This window comes from Rana temporaria, chromosome 2 (genome assembly GCF_905171775.1).
Source record: "Rana temporaria chromosome 2, aRanTem1.1, whole genome shotgun sequence".
Classification (NCBI taxonomy): domain Eukaryota; kingdom Metazoa; phylum Chordata; class Amphibia; order Anura; family Ranidae; genus Rana; species Rana temporaria.
This window is the reverse complement of record NC_053490.1, coordinates 455,939,283-455,966,298: the sequence shown is the minus strand read 5'-3', so window position 1 is coordinate 455,966,298 and position 27,016 is coordinate 455,939,283. Positions and strand designations below refer to the sequence as shown.

At 42.8% G+C, this 27,016-nt stretch overlaps 1 protein-coding gene across 4 annotated transcripts in view; it reads left to right on the top strand.

Annotated features, from left to right (window-relative positions):
- MYO18A (myosin XVIIIA) overlaps positions 1 to 27,016 on the top strand; it is a 475,424-nt gene that overhangs the window by 40,952 nt on the left and 407,456 nt on the right. For all 4 annotated transcript variants that reach the window (XM_040338545.1, XM_040338542.1, XM_040338541.1 and 1 more), the window contains exon 2: positions 19,700 to 20,823. In XM_040338545.1, the coding sequence (XP_040194479.1) occupies positions 19,804 to 20,823 (1,020 nt within the window). In that variant the 5' untranslated portion in view covers positions 19,700 to 19,803. The remainder of the gene's footprint in view (positions 1 to 19,699; positions 20,824 to 27,016) is intronic.

Sequence of the window (27,016 nt, the reverse complement as noted above, 5' to 3'; positions counted from 1 at the left end):
CTCTCACTGTGGATCTGGCCCGGGATTTTTAAGACAGCAACAAACAGACACTGCCCCTGTTTTACAAAACCGATTACAGGATTTTTTTTAAAGGTAAGATTACAGGATTTTTAATAAAATTTACTAGGGCTTATTTTTGGGGTAGGTCATATATTGCAGCCTGCCCTGCTAATCACGCTAGGTCTTACTTTCGGGTAGGGCTTATTTTGTAGTTGTTAGTATTTTAAAATGTATTCACTGGGTGAGTGGAAGACGATGGAGGGATTGACAGAGAGGAGTATCAGACGCAGAGCGGTTGGTAAAGGGGGGTCGATGAAGGGAGGACATCAATCGAAAAACATTAGAAACCCATCCTGATCACTAATGTTGTCCCCCAAGTTTAGCAGCATCAGTGCCGTGAAACCTATCCCCTCTCCCTGCACTCGTTACTAACACCATTTTGGTAGGTTGACCTAGCCATCGGTTACTACTGCATGGAGCAGTTGGAGGTGTGATCTTCCAGCGCCCGTAGGATGAAGTAGTCCTCTCTTTCATCATCAATGTACTATAATTTAATTCTCTTTTTATCCTGACAACCCTCTTTATGTGTTTTATGCAGGAAGATGGCGCAATTTATTTTAGTTTTGGCTTGTTTAATTTTTTATTACTTGTTTATTAAATTCTCTTTGTATATCATCAAAATAATTCCAGACATTTGACTCTTGGAGACAGATGTTGGTGGTGCAGATGATAATGTTATACCGCAGTGCAGGCTTCTGTACAATACTTTGCTAGTTTAGGTAAATTTGCAGTTTGTAAGTGATTTGTAGGGGTGTAGGGTGTGTTCTTACTAATATGCATTACTCATAGGTATGCTTTCCTTTGCTAGCATGTGCTTGTCTTATTTGGATGTTACTGACTTCAGCACTGGTTTGTAATGAATAAATATTTAACGCGGACACTCTTATTTCTTATGTTGCTTTTCGAAAAGGGCAGCCTTTGGGGATCGGGTGGCATGCCCAAGACATCTCCTATTGTCAAAAACTAACTTAAAGCGGAGTTCCGGCCACAATTTCACTTTTTAAATATAAATACCCCTGTTATACACAAGCTTAATGTATTCTAGTAAAGTTAATCTGTAAACTAAGGTCCGTTTTGGTAGGTTGTTACAGCATTTAGACACTTTATAAAATAGAAATTGACTGGGGCCATCTTAGATGTGGGCATCTTGAAGCCAGACTGTATGACTTCCTGGATTTCAGCCTTGCAGATCTCGCATATGCTCAGTGCTGCACAAGCAGTGTAATAGGTTTCAGATCAGGTTTCAGCACCTGTACTGTCCAAGTCACATGATTCTTCGAGACTGGGGAGTGCACAGACTCCTGGAAAGTTACACCCACTACATTCCCAGGAGTCTGTGCAGTGTAGGTTAAGCACCTAGGTGCAGGAAGAGGGAAGATTAACTATTCTGCCTAGCAACAACACTTTGAAGGCATCTAAAACAAAACAAAAAAAATCTTAAAGGACTAATGACATTTTTTTAAAACTACTGATGTAATGTTATATTTATGGGTGGAACTCCACTTTAAATATTGGCAAAAAAGATCCACAAGAAGTCTTCTGCTCAGATAATATGTGCCTGTGTAGACGCCATAAAGCATAAATGGATTGGAAGTTTCAAAGGGCAACTTACCTCAGACGTGACATATGAACAAAGCAAATCCCTCTTTTGTGTGTACTTGTCTCAATTAAGAGCACTAAGTGTAATTTCTGTCTGCTGCTTCTTTCCTCTGCTATCAGCATGAATCATTTCTGACAAGTTTTCCTGACACTCAGAGAAAAAAAGTGACGGGAGGGAGCTCCAGCTGATTGACAGCCTCAGCTATGTTGTGTGTGAAGCATGTTGTGCCCCTTCCTTTCAGTCAGCCCACACTGAGCTCTTTAAAGTGTAACTTTAGCTCCCGGTCCCATACATTCTGAAATCTCAAACAAGCTTTATAAATCATGGATTGTGTATGGCTGTAGAGAAGACTGCAGATAAAAAGGTAGTTTATGTAGGAGGATTTGTTTCATCTGTGTATTACCTGAGGCCAGCCACTTCACTGGGTTATATGTAAGGGTTTACAACCACTTTAAACTAAGGCCGGACAAAGATTGTGCAAATTTCTTTCCTGCAACCAGGGGAATTTCTCCTGCTGAGCCATTGTCTGCTCCCGGCGGGGGAAGGTGGGAGAAGAACGTGATTATTGCTAGCGGCTATAGCAGCCGCTAGTGATAATCGCAAGTGAAGCCGTCAGGTTGGTTGTACCCAAGTTGATCGCTCAATCAACTTGGTACATTCAGCCTGCCCATTAACGGTTTGAATCTCGGCAGATTCCTGCTGAACCGGCAGAGATTTGAACCCTCTATGGCCTCTCTAACCCAATAACTGGCTTCTGTTAGGCCTCTTGCACATGATACTCCTGTTTCAGCATCTACTTTTTTAAGACGTGTTTTATTTTTTATGTATATACGCACATTTTTGCGTATATACGTTTGTGCATTTTAGCGGAAATGTATTTTCACGTTCACGTTCTCGTTCTGCACAATATGTAAATGGAAATTTACACGCATTTGTGTGCGTATGAGGCGTAAATTACTTTTTTTTTTTTTTTTACTGTGCTTGTTTACGCGCCTGTGTACATAGGCACATTATAATTTAATAAGCTGCATTTTAGCTCAGTAAAAAAATAAAAAAAAATAAGCTGTACTGAGCTGCAGTATGCAAGAGGCCTAAGGCCCCTTTTACACTGGGGAGGGAGGTGCGGTGGCGGTATAGCGCTGCTATTTTTAGCAGCGCTATACCGTTGGAATTGCTGCGGTATTCGGCCGCTAGCGGTGCGGTTTTAACCCTCGCTACCATCCGAAAAAGGGTTAATACCAGCGTATTGCCGGCGGTAGAGCCACGGTGTCCCATTGTTTTTAATGGGAAGAAGCAGTGGAGGAGCAGTAAACACACTGCTCCAAAGATGCTGCTAGCAGGACTTTTGGAGCGGTCCCGCCAGCGCATCACTGCAGTGTGAAAGCACTCGGGCTTTCACACTGAGACTGCAGGGCAGGAGTTTTTCAGGTGGTACTTAGGCGCTATTTTTAGCACTAAAACGCCTGAAAAACTCCTCAGTGTGAAAGGGGTCTTAGTGTTTAGGCTGAACTGATAAAAGGTAACATCTAGTATAAAATGAAAACTATTGAGCATTTTCAGTAGGTGTGCATTAGGCCCCTTTCACACTGGGGCAGTATGTGCGGTGGCGGTATAGCGCCGCTATTTTTAGCGGCGCTATACCGTCGAAATTGCGGCAGTATTCGGCCGCTAGCGGTGCGGTATTAAACCCTGCTAAAGGCTGAAAGGGTTAATACTCTGCAGAGGTGCATTGCCGGCAGTATTACCACGGTGTCCCATTGTTTTCAATGGGAAGGAGCTGTATACACACCACTCCTCTCACCGCTTCAAAGATGCTGCTGCCAGCGCATCGCCTCAGTGTGAAAGTCCTCGGGCTTTCACATTGAGAATGCTGGGGCAGGAGCATTTCAGGCATTATTTATGCGCTATTTTTAGCGCTAAAACGCCTGAAATACGCCTCAGTGTGAAAGGGGCCTTAAGTCTTGTAACCATTTCTTACGAATAAGTACAGCAACCAAAAAATGCCGTATCCTGGCCTCATTTTAATTGGCCATTTACTAAAACTGTACTAAGCTCATCCTGCATATATAATGAGCAAATAGGGCAGAAGGGAGCATTGGTAACTGAATTAAAATGTTAACAACGCTTGTAATGCAAGACAAAGCCCAGGAACAAAAGGTTATGACAACGTACTGTTTTTGAAAATGAAGAGTATTCATTTTCCAGCAGGATGGACACTACAACATCCTTTTAGGCTTCATACATACTTTAGTTAAAAAAAAAACATGACATTTACAAGTGGTTGGGTTTTGGTTTTTCCTTTGCCTCTAAATGCCCCTCCATGTCCAGGCACAACACTAAAGTTGTGTTGAGCTTTTGAGCATAAGAAACGCCTAACGTACCTAAACGCAGGTAAAACGCACCTAAGCACTAGGCACGTTTTAGTCCTTAAGCGTTTTTGCATTTCAATGACCAGAATAAATGAATGTTGTGGCCAATGAAATAAATAATTGCCCAATCGCTGGTTAGACTCCTTGAGATAACACTGCAGAATGCACAGGACAGGAATGTTCTGAATTTCCTGCAGGATCGACGGGTATTTTTGTTTAAAAAAAAATATATTTTTGAACAGATAAAACCGCTTTCAATGGTAAATTGATCAGACCTAAAAAGGGAAAATGGGAGAAGTTCACGTGTATAGTTGAGCTGTTCTAGGGAAGCAGGTACTGAACAGGTTAAGGGGATATAGAAGGTGCAGTTTGCCGTTTTTTTTTTTTTTTTTTTCTTATTTACTTTCACTTCCTTTTTGTGACTTGGCAGATTTGTATGTGATTAGCTGTATTGTTACTTGAAATGTTTGGTTACTAAATATAGGCTACAGATCTATTTTATGTCTGAATTTCCTCCTACCATCTGTAAGATAAATAGAACTTGGCTCCCAAGAAGTTGTGGCCCTACAATAATCACATTTTGCTTCTGATGCAGCAGATTTGAATGTCTCTATCACCATTTGAATAGTATAGTTCTAAAGCTGAACTCCGGCCTGCTAGAAATAACATCAGTTCATGCCGATATGTGTTCAGTAACCACTTCCCTGTGTTGACGTCATATGACGTCAGGGACTTGAGGTGGAGATATCTGAATGATGGGTGCAGAAGCTACAGGCCAGATCCCCCCCCTTTTTTTTTTTACCTAGCGATTTCCTGCAATGTAAAAGCCATCATAGGGGCTGTTTAGCTGCTTGATTTTTTACGCCCCCTTTCTGCCACCCGCTGCTTTCCCTGGGCTAGTCTGTGCGATCGGGGAGCCAGAGAATGAATCCGCTACCAGCAGCGGTTTACTATAGAGCTGGCCGTGGATAAGATGGTCCCTGGCCATCTCTATGACCCTACGAGGCCCGAAGCAAAAGCCATGACGTCACTTCCGGCGTAAACACTGCCATTTTATTTTTTTGCAAAACGTGCATTATTTCTTAAAAGCACCCCAAACGCAATGCGATTTTTGCTGCAATTGTCATGTGACAAAATGCACAAAAAATTGTTGCAAAACACAAAACAAAATGTGGTACTTGATCTTCTTTGGCATGTTTTTGAAGGGAGGGAGGCCCATTCAAAATAAATGGTGGCGCTCCAAAAGCATGCAAAGTGTGAATTGGGCCCTAAAGATGGATTGCGGTCAGATATGCGTTTGGTTTTAGGTGTGTTTTGTATATTAAAATTTTAACCCTTGCTGGCCTAATATTTAAAGAATAAGCCCTGGTTCACACTGGTGCGATTTGACATGGCACCGTCCTAATCAGTGCGACGCCGCATCTGCAGCGCTGCACCGATTTAAAAAAGTAGTTTATGTACTACTTTTTGCGATTGTCGGGACGCAATTTACATTGACGTCTGTGCAGAAACCTGCACAGATGTCTCAGTAATTGCGGCCAAAATCGGAACTGACAAGCGGGAGTTAGGGTTGCCATCTCATCCCTTTAAAACCGAACACATATGAATTCCACAGGTTCTGAGGCTAATTTAATTTAGATAAGGCTCCACTTGAGTTCAATTACCACCTTAATCAGCCACAGAACCTGTGTAATTCATATGTGTTCGGTTTTAAAGGGATGAGGTGGCAACCCTAGCGGGAGTGAAATCATGCGAGTTCAGCTGAACTCGCATGGCTTCATTCGCGCAGCCCAGTGTGAACCTGGGCTAAATTGTAGCGTTGCGCTTTAATCCACCTTGGAAGCACTGCTGGAATATTGTCGTGCCTTATTTACAATTCACCATGACAAATTCATTTCATGTGAGGGGAAAATAAATAAATGTCTAGGGAAATCTAGCAATAAAGGTGCTCATGATGTCCACACATGTGCTGTGCTGGCCTAGAAGCAGCCATGCTTTTTGTGAATGGTGTCACATTGCTGGAAGGGACAGTGACCTGATGAGCCTGTGACCTGAAGCTGCCTGTCATAGCTCAGCTGACCCCTCCACAGCCATGTGTTCCCGCTCTCCCCCCTCAGCCCTTCCACACATGAGCCATGTTTGTGTTCCTGAGGTCTGGAAAGCACAAGGCCGGCTTTCTAGAACTGACAGCTCTGAGCCTGCCGGAGCTCTTTGTGCAGGATGCTTTTGTTGCAACCAGCCGGCTGCTTCCTTTCATGAATAATTGAGATGGTGTTAAGTTCTGAATAAAAATAATAAAGAAAAGCATGGCGGAGGAGGAGGGGGGGGGGGGGATGGAACCACCTGAGGAGTGGAAAATACACTCAATGGATTCTATAGACAGAAGGCTGAGAAGCCCCCAAATAAAGTGAGAAGCAGTGAAGAGGCGAAGGGTGTGGTTTGTCTGGGAACAAAGCCTGGCTGGTGGTCTTGGCTGAGGGGGAGACACTGTCTGTAAGGCTCAGTCCTGACCATTCCCTAGCCAGCTCAGCTGCCTCCCCTCACCCCAAGGTGTATGTGTGTGTTTGCTTCCTCCTGGACAGGAATGTGACTGATCAGTAAGTAGGAACACCTTTCTTACTATTTGCATGCTGTGTTAACCTTTTCTGTGCTGTGTATGGCTCAGATGTAAAGCTACTGGTGCTGACTTCCAGCAGAATGGCGGTACTGGCAGAGCAATGGCGACCTTCGTGGTTACCCGTTGTATTTTGTGTGTCCTGAGCGTTTCTTGTGTCCTGTGAAGACAAAGCAATTTAATCCCACATGGCACGGGTTTTGGCTAATTGCTGCAGAATCGCTGCTACCGGTGGCTCTCTCGGCACCAACCGGCTCAATTTTTGTTTTTAATTGTCAAGACACTGGGTGGAATTTTTTTTTTTTTTTACCAACCGTGACTACCTCCAGTTAGATACAGTGACTGTTCGAGTATTCTGACAGCTACGTGTGCTGGCTGTTCAAATGCATTAATCTGCAGAGGAGATTCTTTCTGCCATGCGATTTTAGAATAGAGATAACTCATGTATTGCTAGCCTTTAAATTGGCCATATATAAAAAAAAAGCTGATTCCTCCATCCACACAATACAATTGAGTTGGATACAGAAATTCGCTCCTGACAACTGCTCTGCCTGCTGTCAGAATACACTGGTCAGTGGCATTGACAAAAGTTTTCCAACTGTTCCATTTAACAAAAGCCAATCTAACCATCGACTTCTGCCAAGTGGGGCAACCGCACATGGATCGAATTGGTGTCTGTTTGGTCTCTGCTGAAGCAGCTGATTTTTGATCCATATATTGCCAGCTTTAGGACCTTTCACAAGGACACCTCCGTGAAGTTTGATCCGCTTGCTTGGTGGAGAAACTCTACACTGATCCCTGCTGAGCAGGCAGATGACAGGTCTGTGTCTGCTCCGCTATGCAGCGCAGACATGGACACAGCCTGCTCTCGTCTATGGAGAAAGCGGATTTAAATGCACCGCCTGTCTGTTTCCATCTGATCCACCAGATGGATGGGCAATAGGTCCCCCATCTTTTTGTTTTTGGCAGACAGGATCGGATTGGAAAGCAGTGTTTATTCACCGTTCCATAGAAAAGATTGGAGGGTCCGATCGGGTACAGACCTGATCAGAATGCCCATGTGAAAGGGGCCTTAGGCTATAGCTAATATTATTCTCCAATCCTCTCTAAACAGTGTGCATAAAGGAATCTTCCATGCCAGCTATTGTATGCCGACAGCTGGCACCCACCTCCTGTTAGAGTATATGAACAGTGACCGTATCTGATTGGATCAGAGTGGACATTTCTGACCAGATCCTTCCGAAAAAGTTGATTCTAAAATGTAACTTTTTTTTGAGCTGGGTGGTGCTGACCGGGCAGTACACGTATAGGGCAGCCCATTCATTTGAATGGCTGCTCTACGCATGTCAAACATACCAAAGAAGCTTATGCAACTTTTTGGGTGTTACATCTGCTTGCTGCATTTGGGGTGCCATTAACAATACATTTCACCACAAGCACAACATGTGTTCATGGAAGGCTCAGGTGTGAATGCAGCTTAAAGCATATCTAAATTGAAAAGCAAAAATGTAATTTATTACAGTTTAACAGTCCTTTGATGTGGTGGCTGCATTCGTTTTTCTTTTATAGGCTCTTTTTTGTTTTTCAATGTTAATGACACCCCAAATGTAGGTTACAAAAGCAGTGTGTTTGCCTGCACGGGATGGCACGGTACATTAGTACCATATGATCTGGTTGCAGTGCGTTTTCAAAGGTGGTGCGATTTTTGAGCTTGTTCAAAACGAATAGGCTCAAATTGCACTGCTGTGAATCAAATCAGAATGCACAACGTGTTCCTGTGCAATTCATGGTGTGAACCGGGCTTAATGGAGATTATGCCATGCCTGTTTTGGTTAACCTTATCCTGTGTTATCTGTCATTATTTATCACCGATGTTTCTATAGTGCCAACTATTTGTGCTTTTCATATTGCTCAATCATGTAAGTCTCTGCCAAGGAGCTTACAATCGAAGGTCCCTATCTCGCATATATACACATACTAGGGCTAGTTTAGACAGGAGCCAATTAATCTGCCAACATATCTTTTGGGAGTACAGGGAGAACATGCAAACTCCATGCAGGTAGTGTGCTGGTTGGGATTCAAACAAGGAACCCCGATGCCTTTACGAAATTTCCCTTTTTTATTGATGTATTTTTTTTTCAGTCCTTGAACTGAAAACAAATACAGCAAGGCTGCATTCACACCTGAACGCGGCGTATTGTGTCGCGGCAAATCGCGGTACAAATTGCGGCGTTTTGTCCCACGATTTGCCGCGACAAAACGCGTAGTTTTTTAGCCTAAAATACGCCGGAGGGGTGATTTAACATTGTCGGCTATGCCGAACGCCGAAGCCGCCTGAAAAAAAGGGTCCGGGACTTGTTTTGAGCTTCAGGCGTACGGCGTTTCGGCGTTCGGCATGGAGATGTGAACCATCTCCATAGCTGACAATGTTAAATCCCCCCTCCAGCGTATTTCAGGTTGCAATAGCGTCAGGCGTAAAAACACCTAGGTGTGAATGGAGCCTTTATGCTTCATTCACATTAGTGGGTCTCCAAATTCGATGATTTCTAGTATGACTTTGATGCACCTTTTGGTCCGACTTTACATTCTCTAGACCAAGGTCGCAGCAAAGTAGTGCCAGCACCTTTTCAAAATCACTGCAACTTAACACGGCATTGATCTGAACTAGTACCATTGCAAACAATGGCCTGCGACTTGTCATGTCCAAAGTCGCATGACAAGTCGCACAAGTGTGAATGGGCCCGAATCTATAACAACCAACTGTATTTCTCTTTACTGAAGTCCAAAAAATAAGATTAATAAGATATTTTTCATTGTGAGCAGGCACTTCAGGTTCACGAGTCCTGTGGATTTCCAGTCATAACCGCAGGGCATAGGGGGAGACTGTTTTGTTCTTCTTTGGTCGCGTTATCTTCAGACCGTTCCCAAAATGAGATTTTTGTAGTCACCACATACTAATGGCCTCTTGTATCTGAGTGTCTTGTTTACAAAGGGCCGTCTCTGCATAATAAACAACCGCCCGCTAGTGTGACTCCTCTGTAAAGTACATAGAGTAAACAATGTAACCACTAATCTGCCTGGCTTGCTTTCCAACTTTCCAACCCATGCGTCTGTCTGCTCACACACAAGCTGTTTATAGAAGAGTCGCATAAAGGTGTCCATAGACCTGGGAGGATGGTCAGTCCAATGAGAAGGGGTAGTGCCACTGTCAGGGCCATTAGGGCCCCTTTCACACTGAGGCAGTTTGCAGGCGCTATTGCGCTAAAATTAGCGCCTGCAAACCGACCCTAAACAGCGGCTGCTGTTTCTCCAGTGTGAAAGCCCGAGGGCTTTCACACTGGAGCGGTGCGCTAGCAGGAACGCTCTAAAAGGAGAGAGGAGCGGTGTGTTTACCGCTCCTTCCCATTGAAAGTAATGGGAAACCGCGGCTATACCGCTGGCAATGCGCCTCTGCAGAGGTGCATTGCGGGCGGCATTGACCCTTTTTTGGCCGCTAGCGGGGTTTAAACCGCACCTCCCGCCCCAGTGTGAAAGGTGCCTTAAAGAGGAACTGCAATCTGCTCACATAATTTGTAATAAAAACATCTTTGCCATTCTGAAGCTTCCCTCCAACCACTTTGCATAATATTTTATATATACTGCGATTCTGTACTTTCCAAATATGCTGCAGTAATCTCCCTCCAATGAGTCTGGCTGCAACCATTTTAACTGTGGGCAGCTGAAGCTGCTGCCTGTTCACTTCCTGGATTTACACAGACACAGAGGCACGCCTCCAGCTCTTCAGCTCTCATTGGCCCTCCTATGACTCACCCCCCCCTCCCTTCCTGGCAAACTTTCATGAGCGAGAGAGAGATATGCATGATGTCATAAGCCTAGGGTTTTTACCAGACAAGAAGCAGAAAGTGGGCTGTATAAGGTATTTACTGGCAGAGAAAAAATGTTTTACTATCCAAAGTTAAAACAACAAGGGCGGGAGATTTAATAGATGGAAAGATGAAAAAATGGCTGTTCCACTATAAGCCTGGTACACACTATTCGTGTTTTTTTTTTTTTTTTTTTTTTTATGTCCAACCCAGCTAGTTGAAAGAAAAAAATCTGTCCGCTCCCTTGGGAGCCGCTGTATTAACATGCAAGGTTGGTCCAGCGATCTTCTCCGCTCCAAACTGTTGTGTTCTGACAGAGGGACGACCACCAATGCCCGCTAGGGCACATAGTGATGGAGAACACTTATATTCTACCGTATGTGACCCAGTTCACACTGTAACACAACTCAGGGGTGCAGTGCAGTGATCCGCTATAAAATGAAGATGTGCTGCATATTATTGCAGTGCACAGAGGAAGGCTCTGCATGTCACCACACAGCAGTGCAACTCACTGAGCTGCTGTGCAGTGACATAAATGAAGTGTCGCTTAGTGTACTTCAATTCTAGTTGCCAAAAAGAGGAAAAAAAAGGGAATTGTGTGATGCGCTGAAATGTGTGAACTGCACATCACATCGCCACCTACCGCTGGTTCACTGCAGCTGAAATGGGCGGCTGCCTGCAAACTGAACTGCTATGTGAGCTGACCTATAGGCTGGGTTCACAGATCAGACATTGCATGCGATTCGCACTGCATTGCTGTGCAGATCACATCAATGCAACTTCAGCCATACAAACTGTACGCCATCGTGTTCACACCAAAATGGTGCAGGACCATTTTTTTGGTCCACACTGGAATCAGATCTCATGGGTGTTCACACCTATGAGATCCAATTGATGCAAAATTTCACAGTTCGCAATGCAATCTGCGAACTGATCTGGGGGTGTCATTAACTTTCTGTTGACACCCACAGCGGGTCGCAGAGGGCAGGGTAAACTGCCTGCAAATTGCATGCGATGCAGGAACCCGCACAGGAATCACACTGGTTCCCGCATCGCATATGTGTGAACCGGGACTAAAAACCCTGCAAGTACTAAAAATGACCTGTTGATCTGCCAGAAATGCCCTGGTTCAACTGGGTTCAGATAGATATTGAACCGTGTGTGGTAGTCTCTGCTCAACAGAAGTTGGTCAGAATACAATGAGCTGCTGTCAGAATACAGTGTTCTGATGGGGCTTGTGTGGTTGAAAGGATTTCTTTCTTTTCTTTTCTTCTGTCTTCTTTTTGTTTTGTTTTCTTTTCTTCTGTCTTCTTTTTGTTTTCTTTTCTTCTGTCTTCTTTTTGTTTTGTTTTCTTCTGACTTCTTTTTGTTTTCTTTTCCTTTTTTGTTTTCTTTTTCCTTTTCCTTTTCCTTTTTCTTTTTTTTCTTTTCTTTCTTCTTTTTCTTTTCTTTTTTTCTTTTCTTCTTTCTTTCTTTCTTTAGGCTGGCCATACATTATACAGTTTTTTTTGTTCTAATTTCCCTTAGATCCATCTTCAACTACTGTATGTAGTGCAAGGGCCTGTCTGATTGCATACAAATCAAAAGTGTTTAGGTGTGACCTCCATATTACATGGTTTTGGTAAATCCTAAAAGAAAATGTGTACAAGAAAATGGTATAATGTATGGCCAGCCTAAGTCCTGTTATGGGATGACAACACACAGCATTTTTGTGTACTGTCAGCCCTGCCCAATCGACTTTAGTACAACCAGCCTGTAGTATGTTGTGTGTGTGTGTGTGTGTGTGTGTGTGTGTGTGTGTGTGTGTTTTTTTTTTCACTCCCAGCGGCTATAGTCACCAGCAGTAATTGTTGTATGCTGATGGCTGGGAATTCTCCCGCTGTAAGAATAATATCTCAACATGGGGGAATCAAGCAATATTATTTAATTTAACCCGTGGTTGAAGGAAAGAACATTTTCAAAATGTAATCATTCTGTGGTCTGGTCTGTTAAAGCGGAGTTCAAGCCACAATTTCACTTTTTAAATATAAATACCCCTGTAATACACAAGCTTAATGTAATCTAGTTAAGTTAGTCTGTAAACTAAGGTCCGTTTTGTTAGGTTGTTACAGCATTTAGACACTTTATAAAATAGAAATTGACTGGGGCCATCTTAAGTGTGTGCATCATGAAGCCAGACTGTATGACTTCCTGGATTTCAGCCTTGCAAATCTCGCACATGCTCAGTGCTGCACAAGCAGTGTCAGATCAGGTTTCAGCACCTGTGCTGTCCAAGTCACATGATTCTTTGAGACTGGGGAATGCACTCCTGGAAAGTTACACCCACTACATTCCCAGGAGTCTGTGCGGTGTAGGTTAGGAAGCATTAAGCACCTAGGTGCAGGAAGTGGGAAGATTAACTATTCTGCCTAGCAACAACACTTTGAAGGCATCTAAAAAAAAAAAAAAATTCGTAAAGGACTAATGACATTTTTTTTAAAACTACTGATGTAATGTTATATTTATGGGTGGAACTCCACTTTAAGCAATGAGGGGTAATTTCTCATATGATCAACAGTCATTTTTGCAATTATTAAATTGGATTTAAAAAAAGTGTTTAATGGCATTTTTAATAGACCAAATGGGAGAAAAAAAATAAGAAGTTCATTGTTGGGGTTTACATAGACTTCAGTATACAAATTACCGCACAACAATACTGTGATGTAATATAGTGGGGTTGACCGTGTTTACTGAATACCATCTATGCAGGCGGCTGCAGGTGCGATACCCGCAGTAAAAAGGCGTTGCTGTGAGAAAATGGTTGGGCCTGCCATTTATTCTGAATGCCACCCCCACACATGTAAAAACGCAGTGCGTTTGCTGGAACCACAGGGAAATCACATGGTCAAAACAACCATGCAATTTCCCATCGGGCCGCGTTTTGAAAAAAGTGCATGCACCTTTTTCTGTGGGAAACGCAGGCACAGCAGCCCATTCAAAATTGATGGACTGCTGTGTCCGAGCAAACATGACCGGCACACGCACGTAGGTGTGAACCAAGCCCCAGGAAAGTGAATTATAGTTAATAGGGTGAACCTGTCTTTACTTTTAATATCTAATCGTTTGATAGAAATGTTACAGCTGGACTCTAAGGACACAGATGAATACAGCTCTGTAATCGTTCATTTATCATTAAATGCCCGTTCACACCACCAAACGTCCTCCGGATCCATTCTGAATGCTTTTCTGCACGCGCAATTTTAATGTGATTTTGTTGCATTTTTAATGCGTTTCTGGATACATTTCAGATTTTTTTTTGTTACCATGTTCCAGTACAGTTCTGTGCAATACAAAGGCAGCATGTTGTACTTTTTTTTTCTGGAGCTGAGATGCACTGGACCGCAGTGCACAGGTGTGAACTATGCCATTGGAACCCATATATCCTACTTTCCATGCGTTTTTTTTTTAATGCAGGGGGAAAAAGAAAAAAACGCACTGCACTGTGTGCGGAGTGAACAGGTTCTAAATGTATTTTTGTAAATACAAGCAATGTAAGTACCTGAATTTGGCCTATTGTCAGTCTCTTGCAGTTCCTGTACAGCAGGGCTGGAGTGCGAGAGAAAGAAGCAGCGCAAAGAGCCAAATCCTTTCAGATGACAAATGGCTTACTGATAGGAAGAAAAAGCTGAGTGATCGAGAGATGAACTCGCTGTACTGCTTCTCTTTAACTGTCCAGTCACAGTCTAAGATGACCTGGACTCAGAGGAAGCTTGTTGAATGACGCTGGTCATCAGACTGAGGACAACTAGCTGCAGGAAAAAAAAGAACGGCAAAGGGGGAACTCTGAATTGAAGCTGATTTTTGCAGCAAAATCTTTAATGTGGGCACAGAAGCCAGTATAATGTTCTTTTTTTTTTTCTCTGGTGTCTCTAACCTCCGGGTGCTGTGTGTAGGCAGCCCATTGATGCCGGGGCTGCACAGACACAGGTATGGTTGATTAGATGAACACTCCTATTTATTTGTCCTCAGGGTTCTTTCACACCAGTCTGCATGCTAAAACATGCAAGCTGGTGTTCATTGTGTAATGACAGCGAGGGGCAGTGCCTTGTGTTACAACGCAAGACACTGTGTACTTTTTTTTTTTTTTACTGTTTTGAAATGTCAACAAATGACATTTTGTCACTTCTGTGCAGTGCAGTGGAAAAATGTGCTGGAATGAGGTGAGGTACAGTGTGACAAAAATGCAGTATGCATATATTCAAGCTAATAAGTAACGACTCCCCACTGCTCATATTTTCTGCATATAGTTGCTAATCTATCTCACTTGCCTGCAAAGCACCGGCGAGTGTGTCTGTCTGTGTGCTGAGACAAGGCCATCTTGTAAAACCCCTTGGGGCAGATCCACAGAGATCTGCACCGGCGCAGCGTATGGGAGATACGCTACGCCGCTGTAACTTACGTTTTTAAACTTCTAATCCACAAAGAATTTGCGCCGTAAGTTACGGCGGCGTAGTCTATCTCTCGCGGCGTAAGGGCGCCTAATTCAAATCGGCGAGTAGGGGGCGTGTTTCATTTAAATGAAGCGCGTCCCCGCGCCGAATGAACTGCGCATGCGCCGTCCCTAAATTTCCCGCCGTGCATTGCGCTAAATGACGTCGGAAGGACGTCATATTTTTTAACATAGACGTGAATTACGTCCATCCGGATTCACGGACGACTTGCGCAAAAAAAAAAAATTATCAAAATAAACGCGGGAACGACGGCCATACTTAACATGGCAAGTCTAACTATACGCCGCAAAACAGCAGCTTTAGCTATACGCAGGAAAAAGCCGACTAGAGACGACGTAAGAGAATGCGACGGCCGTGCGTACGTTCATGGATCGTCGGAAATAGCAAATTTGCATACTCGACGCGGAAAACGACGAGAACTCCACCCAGCGGACGCCGAAGTATTGCATCTAAGATCCGAAGGCGTACGAAGCCATACGCCTGTCGGATCTAACCCAGATGCCGTTGTATCTTGGTTTGAGGATTCAAACCAAAGATACGACGCGGGAAATTTGAAAGTACGCCGGAGTATCAGTAGATACGCCGGCGTACTTTCTTTGTGGATCTGCCCCATTCAATTTAAAATAGAAGTTAAATGCAAACCTTTTGGTATAGATAGAAAAAAAACATAAACACCTTTTTTTATTTTAATTTTTTTATAAGTGATCACCTGAGGGATCATTTGCATAAGAGCTGGGGGGAGGAGAAGCGGCAGCACACTGAGCTTTCCAGTGAATGGCTGTGCAGTGGGAGCATGTCACGACAATTCTGATCTTTTGGAGGAGAGTACACTGAGTTCCCAGTATAGCTAGAGAATGCACCATGATGTGCTCTCCTGCTTAGTGTGGCCAGTTTTTTTAAAAGGAAAGCAAGGGGACTAGCAGGAACGCCAGGGATTTCCCCAAATAAAGGAAGCAATACAAAGAGAACAGGATACTTTCTTATGCAAATACATGGTACAGCAGGCACATATCAGGAAAATAAAGTGTTTAAAGAGTAAGTTCACCTTTTGTAAAGTGTTGCACCCCTGTTTAGGGTGTGACATATTACAAATGCATCGGCTGCCACCCCAAGTCTGTTTTGACAGCGAGCAGGGGATCTTCTCTCCCCACTTGCTGTCACAATCTAAAAAATAAACAAATTCTGTGAATGGGAAAACTACAAGTTCCGACAGGCTTTGTGGCTGTCAGTTTGTAGTTTTCTCAGTGAACTACCAGGGGGCTGTTGGTAGTTCATTGAGAGTGTACGGGCAGACAACTACACAGACAGTCTTCAGGACCGTGGCATAACACCCACGTTCTGGGTGCAATGCCTTACAGGTCCCTAACAAAAAATATTTGTTTTACCCTCCAAAAAACTGCATTTACCGTATTTTATTTTTTTGTAAACGTGAACTTATCCTTTTAAAGTAGTGACATTATTCCATTGGCGTCCATAGTTGTAGGCGTTGTTGACCCTGGAAGAATTCACACCCACCAGCCTCACGCATATGTTCTCCCTGGAGCTTTGCCATCACATGGGCACTTGGGGAAAAGTTGGGGGAGCTATTTGCATCAAGATTTATTAGTAACCGTATGCAGGAATTATAACCGCAACATTTTGAAGGTGGATCATTGTATTTAGTTTCATTCTACTACTTCTACTTTAAATGACCTAAACCATATCAAATGTGCCATTCAAGGAAAAGGTACACATTGCTTATCATAGTTCTTAATCAGATGAAAATCTGCTGAAAAGTAGTTTACCAGTTTATCAGCTCATCATGAAAAACATGTGTAAGAGGTTTAATTGGATTTTCCTGGCCTGTTCTCTGTTTGATCTCATGGTAAAGGCAGCCGTTTAGGAAACCCCCTTGTAGTGAAAGAATGTTAATACTCTGTGGTAGAAGATAAATTGTGTCTCCTGTGTCCATCTTTGGATGGAAATCTAAAGTAAATGGTGTATAGATAATTTAATGTCTGGCAAGCTGATGCCTGTAGACATTTTCTCAAAAGATGCACAGAACTGGCTTCTTTGGTGTGCAGCCATGTGATGTACAATGCAGTAACCTCTGTACACCATTGAGATGAGAAAAGGTCCACGGGGAGGACCATCATATCGGCCTATGTCGTTAGTGAACTTTAAAATATTGACGATGGTCCATGTCACCAGGTTGATGAAAGTCCTTCCCTCCCTGATTAACATAAATAAGATTGGGTTTTTGCCTGGTAAGTCAACTGATGTCGATCTTTTGTAGAGTTTTACATACTTACAGCTGAGTATTGGTGACCCTTAGGCCTTGTACACACGACCGAACATGTCCGCTGAAACTGGTCCGCGGACATCTCCGATCGTGTGCAGGGCCTAGCGGACAGTTTTCCGGCCTAGCGGACAGGTTTCCAGCGGACAAAAGTTTCTTAGCATGCTGAGAAACTTGTCCGCTGGAAACATGTCCGTCGGACATGTCCGATGGTTAGTACGACTCATCGGACATGTCCGCTGGTTATGACGTATAACCAGCGGCCCGAAATCCTGCGCATGCGTGGAAGCATTGAACTCGCGTGTTAGAGAACGTCGGTGTCTTATACGTCACCGCGTTCTCTGTCCGCTGGGATTTTGGTCTGATGGTGTGTACACACATCAGACCAAATCTCCCAGCAGACATGTCGCGGACCGTTTTCATCGGACATGTCTGCTCGTGTGTACAAGGCCTTAGTATTAAAAAAGCTTTTGATTCTGTTTATTGGTGCTACATGGCTTCTGTTTTAGACATACTAGGGTTTGGCAGTTTTTTTTCCGCAGATGGATCAAAGTATTACATCTAGTATTAAATCTCCAATATCCCAAAATAATTCAATAGGGCGGAGAATGAGGCAGGGTTGTCCCCTTCCCTGGGCCTTATTTCCACTGATGATGGAACCCGTTGCCTCAGTGTCAAGGCGCTCTGGATAGGCGCTACGTTGCAGATAGAGAAAGGAGCTGTGTGTTAGTGGGCGTCCTGACTCTCCTGTAGTCCAAGGGAGGGGGCGAGCATGACACTCCACACCAGGGAGAAAGCCTTGCATTACTGTGGGGAGTTACAGACAGAAGAACAGGAAGTGAGGATTTCTCAGAAGAAATAAGGACATTTAAAAGCAAAATGGAAGGATGAGGTAAGTGAAGGAGGACTGCACTAAGGTAAAGGAAGCTATTTAGGGAAATTTTTGTTTCCCATAACAACTCCTTTTAAAGAGGATGTCCGCTGAAAAAAAAATATTAAAGCCAGCAGCTACAAATACTGCAGCTGCTGACTTTTAATATTAGGACACTTGCCTGTCCTGGAGTCCAGCGCCATCCGCAGCAGAGGGCGAGCGATCGCTCGTCACTCTGCTGCTCCCCCTGCTATCCTCGGTGAGGGAACCAGGAAGTGAAGCGCTCCGGCTTCACTGCTCGTTTCCCTACGGCGCATGCGCGAGTTGCGCTGCGCCTGCTGATTGGCTCCCGCTGTGTAGTGGGAGCCGAGTGTTCCCAGCACACAACGGGGGGACAGGGGACGGGAGATGACGTAATGCCCGCAGTCTGCCCGAGACTGTGTGGCCGGAAGTGGGTGCAAATACCTGTCTTTAGACAGGTATCTGCACCCCCCACTCCCCTGAAAGGTGTCAAGTGTGACACCGGAGGGGGGGGGGGGGGGTTCCGATCAGCGGGAGTTCCACTTTAGGGTTGAGCTCCGCTTTAAGTGAAATGACTCTGGGACTGCCACTCCCTGGTTTACCATTATTTTCCTACATCAGCTCCTTGCTCATAAATTATGATGCTTGCATGAGGGTTGACTCCCTGCGCAATAACCGCGCTGAAAGCAGATGACATAGGAAGCTGTACCTTTTTGAATTGAGAAGTTAGAATTGGAAACTATATTTCTCATTTGTAGTGTAAACATTTCTGTAAAATCTAGGATTCACTGTACAGTATTGGATTGGCAGGTAAAGCATACCGCCATGTGTGTATTTAGCAGTTTGATTGGAGTTGCACTTTATTTTAAGTACTGCTGCTATAGATGATTTAAATATATAAATAAATAAAATATCATATATTTCCGGATTTCCCCTAATCCTCTGCACATGAGAAATTAGCTTGAGAGTGCCTAGTGTCAGTGCTGTATGCCAAGCAGACTCAATTGCATACTGCATTGGCGCTACCATGACATGTTTCAGCCATTAGAACTGAATTGCATTGTTGTACTCTGTTTATATATGGCCTGGCAGGTGTGTGTGAATCAAAAGAGCACTTGAAAATAGTTACAAATATTCTGTCAGGTTAGACCATTTGTATATGTTTTCAGTTCTGTATTTAGCAGTGCGTTTGAAGTTCTGACGTAAAGTAGAGTGAAAAATCAAAGGCCTCAGGTGCCTTGCTGTAAAGAAGCAACATTTCTATTGTGTTTTAATATATAAAATGTATTTGAAGAAATAATGAATATATTGCTTTCTATTAAAGTGTGTTTCACTTGAATTGATTTAATTGCGTACATAAGTGAGCGCGCTGATATTTAGCTCCAGTAAGTAACTTCTGCAGAAGAGGGCACACAATGGAAATACTGTACTATTGTTAGTGGCAGCATCTGGGTCAGTTTCAGCAGTATTCCTCTGTTTAACCATCCATGAAGTCATTCTTATCTCATTGTGGTCTCTTTTTTTTTTTTCTAGAGAAATATTTATCTATGAGTCTTGGAGAAACATCAGAAGAAGGAGCATTTTGATCGCCAGCAGGTTTCAGATTCTGCACATTGCGTTTATAAAGACATTCCAACATGTTCAACTTGATGAAAAAGGATAAAGAGAAGGATGGAATCAGAAAGGAGAAAAAGAAAGAAAAGAAAGAGAGGATGTCAGCCGCGGAGCTGAAAAGCCTGGAAGAGATGAGCATGAGGAGAGGATTTTTTAACCTTAATCGTTCATCTAAACGAGACTCAAAGACCAAACTGGAAATATCTAATCCTATACCCATTAAGGTAGCTAGCAGTTCTGAGCTTAACCTAACGGACATTGACTCCGATAATGTCAGCAATAGAGGAAGTGCCCTCTATGATTCTGGACACCTCAGTACTGCTAGCTCCAGTGATGACTTGAAGACTGAAGAGACCTTTAAGGGTAGCGTACTTCAGCGTGCTGCTAAGTTTGGTTCCCTGGCTAAACAGAATTCTTCTGGAGTGGCACAAATGGTCAAAAGATTCTCCTTCTCTCAAAAGAGCAAAGATGAAAGTCTGTCTGAAGCTTCCACCCCTTCAGAGAATTCTGCTGCTCCTTCCCCACAGGTTGAAATCAGAGCATTTGATGCACAAATCAATCAATACTCTGTGCCTTCAGTGCAGGTGACCCCATCAAACAGCAGTCCAAATCTTGTCAAAGTCCCAGAAGTAGTGGGGAGAACCTTCCTTGCCGATTTGAGGTTGCCCTCTGTGCTCCCACCGCAAGCACCAGTACCGAGAGAACTGGAGCTTCAGAGAAGAAACACTGGAGATTTTGGCTTTTCGCTACGTAGGACAACTATGCTAGACAGGGCACCTGAAGGGCAACTGTATAGGAGAGTTGTTCACTTTGCAGAGCCGGGTGCTGGTACAAAAGACCTTGCATTGGGCTTGGTTCCTGGTGACCGATTGGTGGAAATAAATGGTCGTAATGTGGAGAATAAGTCTAGAGATGAAATTGTGGAGATGATCCGCCAGTCTGGAGATACAGTGAGGTTGAAGGTTCAGCCCATTCCTGAATTGAGTGAGCTAAGCAGAAGCTGGTTGAGGAGCAGTAAAGGTCTACGAAAAGAGGCTAGTGAAGTAAGTATCGTACTACTGAGCTTTTCTAATGCTTTGTTTTCTTAACATTTGGAGATGTCTTCCAAGTGTTCCAAGGTATTGCAGTCATTATAATACTGCAGCCCATTTAACCTGAGTGGTTATAATTGGGAAACCTCCTAAAGAAAAGTTTGGCTGTATTTTCCTCCAATTTATTAACTCTACTATTATCAGTGTATTCTTGGTTATGGTCGGAATTGTTTTGCACGTTGCCGAAATATATATGATTAACCATTACAACAAGCATGACCTCTATCTTGTGTGTCTTTCCTATATATTTGCAGATGGAACACTGTTTTAGTGATCACTTTACCATGCCCTAGGGTTTCTCAGCCTGTGTATTTTGGGTCGAAATATGTTACTTGTAGCTTGTGGTGTTTTGTTTTAATACGGATTTATAAACACATTTGTGATTTAGTTAAACTGGATTAATGTAGGAATTTTTCCTGTAGCACGTGATATCTCATTTTATAAAGGTACCTCTTAATATGCTTATAGGCACTCTTGTGAATCATAGTAGTCCATTGGCATTCTTGGATTTTTCTGGCCTATAGAAATTGTTCTTCCAAAACAGGCTGGTGTCTGGATGGGTCTGCTGAGAGCGCAGACTTACACATTTTGTGCAGTACGAGTTTGAATATCTATTAACCAATTTGTTACAAATGTTTATTAGATGAGCTATGCGTACATGATTGAACTTCTGTCTAGTGTCTATGGCATATCTGACAATGTTCTAGAAAAATGAGAGTTGCCTGGTAGCTCTGAGTTTAATGCTTCTCCATTGTTTCTTCTTGATTCGTGTGTTTTGTTTTTTGTTTTTTTATATGTTTTACTATCTTTGTCTGTAGTTAGTTCTGCATTCACGTGAAATGCACTGCCCGAAAGTCCATTGAACGTCTTCTGATCTGTAGATGGAAAATATTTTTATTTCAAGGAAATGATATGGGTGTTATATGTACAACTTATCCAGTTCAGCATTTTTTTTAGTAGCGCTATTTTACAGTATCTAGCTATACATGAATTCCAAGTTGAAGAAAGTATTTGTGATGTTTGGTACCTTTTTTGCACTTGACCTACAGTATTGTGTGATTCTGACTGGAGAATACCCATGAGGTTTTCAACCTTCTTTTATTTTTTATTTTTTTTATCTTCCTAACTAGATATTTGAAAATTTTAGGAGTACAGTCACTGGTGTAAATCACATCCTTCGCAGTTACTACAGCAGCAAGCTGAGATTGTGATTACTGACTGACTTTCAAATTCCAATATGTCAAACACATACCGCAAAACCTTTCTCTCTCTAGTTGCTGCTGGAGTTTCATGTTAATAGTAAGAAAGTCATAGAATAAGGGAAATAAAACCATATGTACAACAGCAAGACTGAAAATCTACCCAAGTGTTTCTAAGACTTGGCGTGTTGCATGTATCCATTTTCTTGATGGAATCCGTAGGATAATCTGAGTTATGTGACAATTCGTGCAACCGATAACACTTTCAGTTCTCTTTTTTCTGTGTATATCCTCTCAGCTGATGCATACAGACAGCAATTCGGAGAACTGGAACTGATTAATGTCCTCTTACAATACACCAGTGTTTCTCAACTCCAGTCCTCAAGGCGCCCCAACAGTTCATGTTTTCAGGATTTCCCTCCGACGAAACAGCTGTGGTAACTACTAAAGCTGTGAAACTGATCAAATCACATGTGCAAAATAATGGAAAGCCTGAAAACATGACCTGTTGGGGCGCCTTGAGGACTGGAGTTGAGAAACACTGCAATACATAGAGCAGCTACTGCAGGTTGAAGTTCTGATTACACTACAGAAATTGTAAAGTTTTTAATGAAATAGAGCAGCTCTGATTCTGTACGCTTGTGGGGATTCCAACCAGTCAGACTTGGGCAGGAAAACTAACAATTTGTATTGTATTTTTCCATATCCATTGGGAAATTTTGTGGTTACCTTGTGTCAGTCAAATGGTACATAACAATGTGACCAAGAATAATACAGAAAAAAATGTGTTCTATAGTGCGTTGCCTGATTTTGTTTTGAAGCAAATCTTGAAAAATTTATTGTATTTTTCCATATCCATTGGGAAATGTTGTGGTTACCTTGTGTCAGTCACATGGTACATAACAATGTGACCAAGAATAATACTGAAATAAATGTGTTCTATAGTGCGTTGCCTGATTTTGTTTTGAAGCAAATCTTTATTTTACCCATTTAGGACAAAAGTTTCTGGATACCCTATATTATTGGTGTTTTTTTCCCTTCCTACATCACATTCACTTGCTATAACCCCATGGCATCAGGGCTGTCTTAATGCCTGGGCACACTTGGGTACTGCCTAGTTGCATGGGGGCCCCATAATAGTCTTGCGTTAGATCATATTTGCCAACTGTCCTATATCTGCTAGGATACTCATGCATTTTACTAAGTTTTTCCAGGATGATGGCCTTGTCCTGAAAGCACTACGATCTTGTGTGTGTGTATATATATATATATATATATATATATATATATATATATATATATATATATATATATATATATATATATATATATATATATATATACTTTTTATACTTGAGAAGGTGCGTAAATTTGGGGTAGGCTGGCAGGGGCATCATGCATTACTTTGCCCAGGGGTCCATGATGCTATTGAGACGTCCCTGCATGGCATACCTGTGTTTGAGCATCCAAAAGCCAGGCTCAAGGGGGCAATGGAAGGGTTCCTAACCTTGCGTAAGCTGAAACCCAAAGCCAATCTGAAACTTACGAAAGGGATTCTTTTAGAATGGAGCGGCAGGGGCGCGAATGGATAATGAGAATCAGCAGCGGAGGTGGCGGGGCTGTCCAGCAAACATGTTTGTCCGTTTATGTCAATGTACAGGTTCCCTGATTCACTGTTGCCCGTTTGTGTAGTCTGACCATTTAAAGTGTAATGATGGCCATAGATGAAATTTGAAATTCAGCCAGTTGAACAAGGGCTAGCCAAATCTTGATCCATCATTAGATTGACTTTTGATGCACGGGAATGTTGGACAACGTTTGTTGATCAGCAATGTCAGGCTTGAGCAGAGAGTCCTGTTGTCCTAATATATTGTCTCATCAAAGGTGGATGGGAATTCTTTAATTTTCCTCACTTGTGTGGATAGAGGAATCTGTTTTTAATTTTTTTATTTAGCCCGTTGGCTGAACAGAGAAAATAAAATGCCATCTCTAGTGCCAGCCTGAGGCCCCATACACACGATAGAATTTATCCGCGAATACGGTCCAGCGGACCGTTTCCGTGGATAAATCCTCTCGTGGATTTCGGCGGATTTTCATGCGATGGTGTGTACTCACCATCGCATTGAAATCCGCGCCGAAATCCTCTTGCGATGACGTGTCGCGCCGTCTTCGGGATTATGACGCGGCGACGTGCGCGACGCTGTCATATAAGGAATTCCACGCATGCGTCAAATCATTACGACGCATGCGGGGGATCCCTTCGGACGGATGGATTCGGTGAGTCTGTACAGACCAGCGGATCCATCCGTTGGGATGGATTCCAGCAGATGGATTTGTTGTGCATGTCAGCGAATATCCGATCTGCTGGAATCCATCCCAGGGGAGATATATCCGCGGATAAAGATCCGCTGGCGTGTACACACCATAGGATCTATCCGCTGAAACCCATTTGCTGGGATTTATCTGCGGATGGATTCTATGGTGTGTATGGGGCCTTACTCCGAAATAGGAAACTTTTGCAAAAAATAAGGGATGCCTGTCATGAGAGAATATGGAGACTTCCATCCTTGACCTCTTCTGAAAATTTGAATCAAAAAGGGCTGGCAAGTCGGATGCTCTTTAATAAAAGTACTTTATTGGTTACATGGGTACAGGCTATACGCTGATGCGTTTCAGCTAAGAAGCCTTCATCAAAGCAGCATATAGCCTGGCCCTGTACCCATGTACCAATAAAGTACTTTTTATTCAAGAGCATCTAATTTGCCAGCCTTTTGATCCAAGCATTGTATTTGTAGGGCATGAACGTCCTTGCTAAAGCACTGGATCACAGTTCATGGACTTCTATATTGGCAGTGGAGCTGGGGGTAACATATTTTTTTCTCTTGTGAAAATCTGGGCTGCCCTGCTGACCCTCATATGTCAGTACTTTAAATCAATGGCCTAAAAGGGCTTACAGAAGGAGTTCACTGCATGTGTTGGGAAGTCAATGTGGACCTAAATTAGATTGATCTAGTTGTGTTGGGAACGTCATTGTGCACCTAAACCAGAATGATCTAGGTAATTCAGACTAATTGCAGTATCTATGTAACATTTATTTTTGAGTTTATGGAATCCATATTGAAAACGGATGTCCAGGTAATGACTTTGCGTTATGTTGCACTAATGATGAGGCATTTCTGTAGATATTGTCAAGTACTTTGATCTGTCGACATGCTCAAAAAAAACTTTTTCAATTTGGGTAAACATATGAAATTGATTTAATTGGCATACCAGATTTTGCGTCTATTGCAGCATGCTTCATGTAAACTGTTGCTTTGAAGCCTGTGTTAACAAATTTTCTTGCAGTTTGGGTATAATCCTGAGAAGTATTCTTCTATGCCTGCAGGCAAACTGGCACTTAGAAGCTTTTCTTTTTTCTTTTTCTTTAATTTGAGGTATGTCAAGCTAACATTATCCATTGAGTGTCGCCTTTTGTGATTCTGCCAGTTTAAAGACACAAGAGCTTCCTGTTGCTGGGTTGTTTTTGAAAGTGACTGAGTCAGTCATCCTTATCCTTGCTATACTATTTGATGTAAATATTTTATCAACTGTTCATTTTCTGACACCTTTACAAGCTGTTATGCCCTTCCATACTGAATTCAGTTCAGTTGTGTCCTCTGGCTTAGTGTTCTTAGGCTACCTTAACTTTTCAAATTTTACTGATCATTATGAGCTAGAGCCTGTGCCCGCCAGGATATTTACTAGTTCAAATACCGCCTTTTCTCATTATGCTGAAAATACAAATAAGAGGTAGCATGGGAGAAAGGCTGAGGGCAGAATGTTGTGAAGAGGTTTCAGTCCAGCTCCTTCGAACTTCAGATCCAAGCTTGTCGAGCCAGGTGGCGGCTATAGGGGCCACCCACGGATTATTTGTGGCAGATTTAGTAGGAAAGGCCTACAACTGTATGGCCAGTTTCAGGTTGACAGTATTGTGAATGCTGGGGATGAAACACAGGCGCCACTCTAAGTGCAATAATTTAAGAAATCTTTAATTTCGTATTTACATTGGGTCAGGGATAAGCAATTAGCGGACCTCCAGCTGTTGCAGAACTACAAGTCCCATGAGGCATAGCAAGACTCTGACAGCGACAAGCATGACACCCAAAGGCAGAGTCATGATGGGACTTGTAGTTTTGCAACAGCTGGAGGTCCGCTAATTGCATATCCCTGCATTAGGTACTCACAATAGTACGTTCAAAAGAGGCATGTAGGAATGTGGGCATGGATTGCCGAACGTCCGTGAGGTCAGTGCATCTGTGGGCTGATGGCTGCGGTGTTCTGTGAGCAGGCTGCGCCGGTGTTGACTGACCCTTCATGTAACTTGGAACGCACGCAGGGAGTCAAGGGGTTGCCCACGGATGCGCTGACCTCACGGACGTTCGGCAATCCATGCCCACATTCCTACATGCCTGTTTTGATCATACTTTTGTGAATACCTAATGTAAATACGAAATTTTAAAGATTAATTGAATTATTGCACTTAGAGTTGCGTTTGTGTTTCATCCCCAGTTATTCCAGAGGATTTCTTCTTGCCCTTCTACTGGGCTGCCTCCAAGAGTTGCGTCTTAGGAACTTTATGGGTTCAAAGTCATTTATTTTATTATCATTATTATCTTGCACCATTTGCATCTCCCCCTACCCTGAGCAATTAGGTTGGTGGTACACATTTAGTTTGGTACAAGCGCTGACTTCCTTATCCTTGTTTCTGTCACAGTAATGTGAATGGCTCCTTCTTGGTTTGAAACCAGCTGTTCAGATCTTATATATTTTTTTTTTTTATTAAATATTTTTAACAAACATTTGACATTGACATTATTACATTTATATTTGGACATACATATAACAACACATACATGGTCTCCTTATAATCCCTTATTTACGTTATTCTATGGTGGCCCTTACCTATC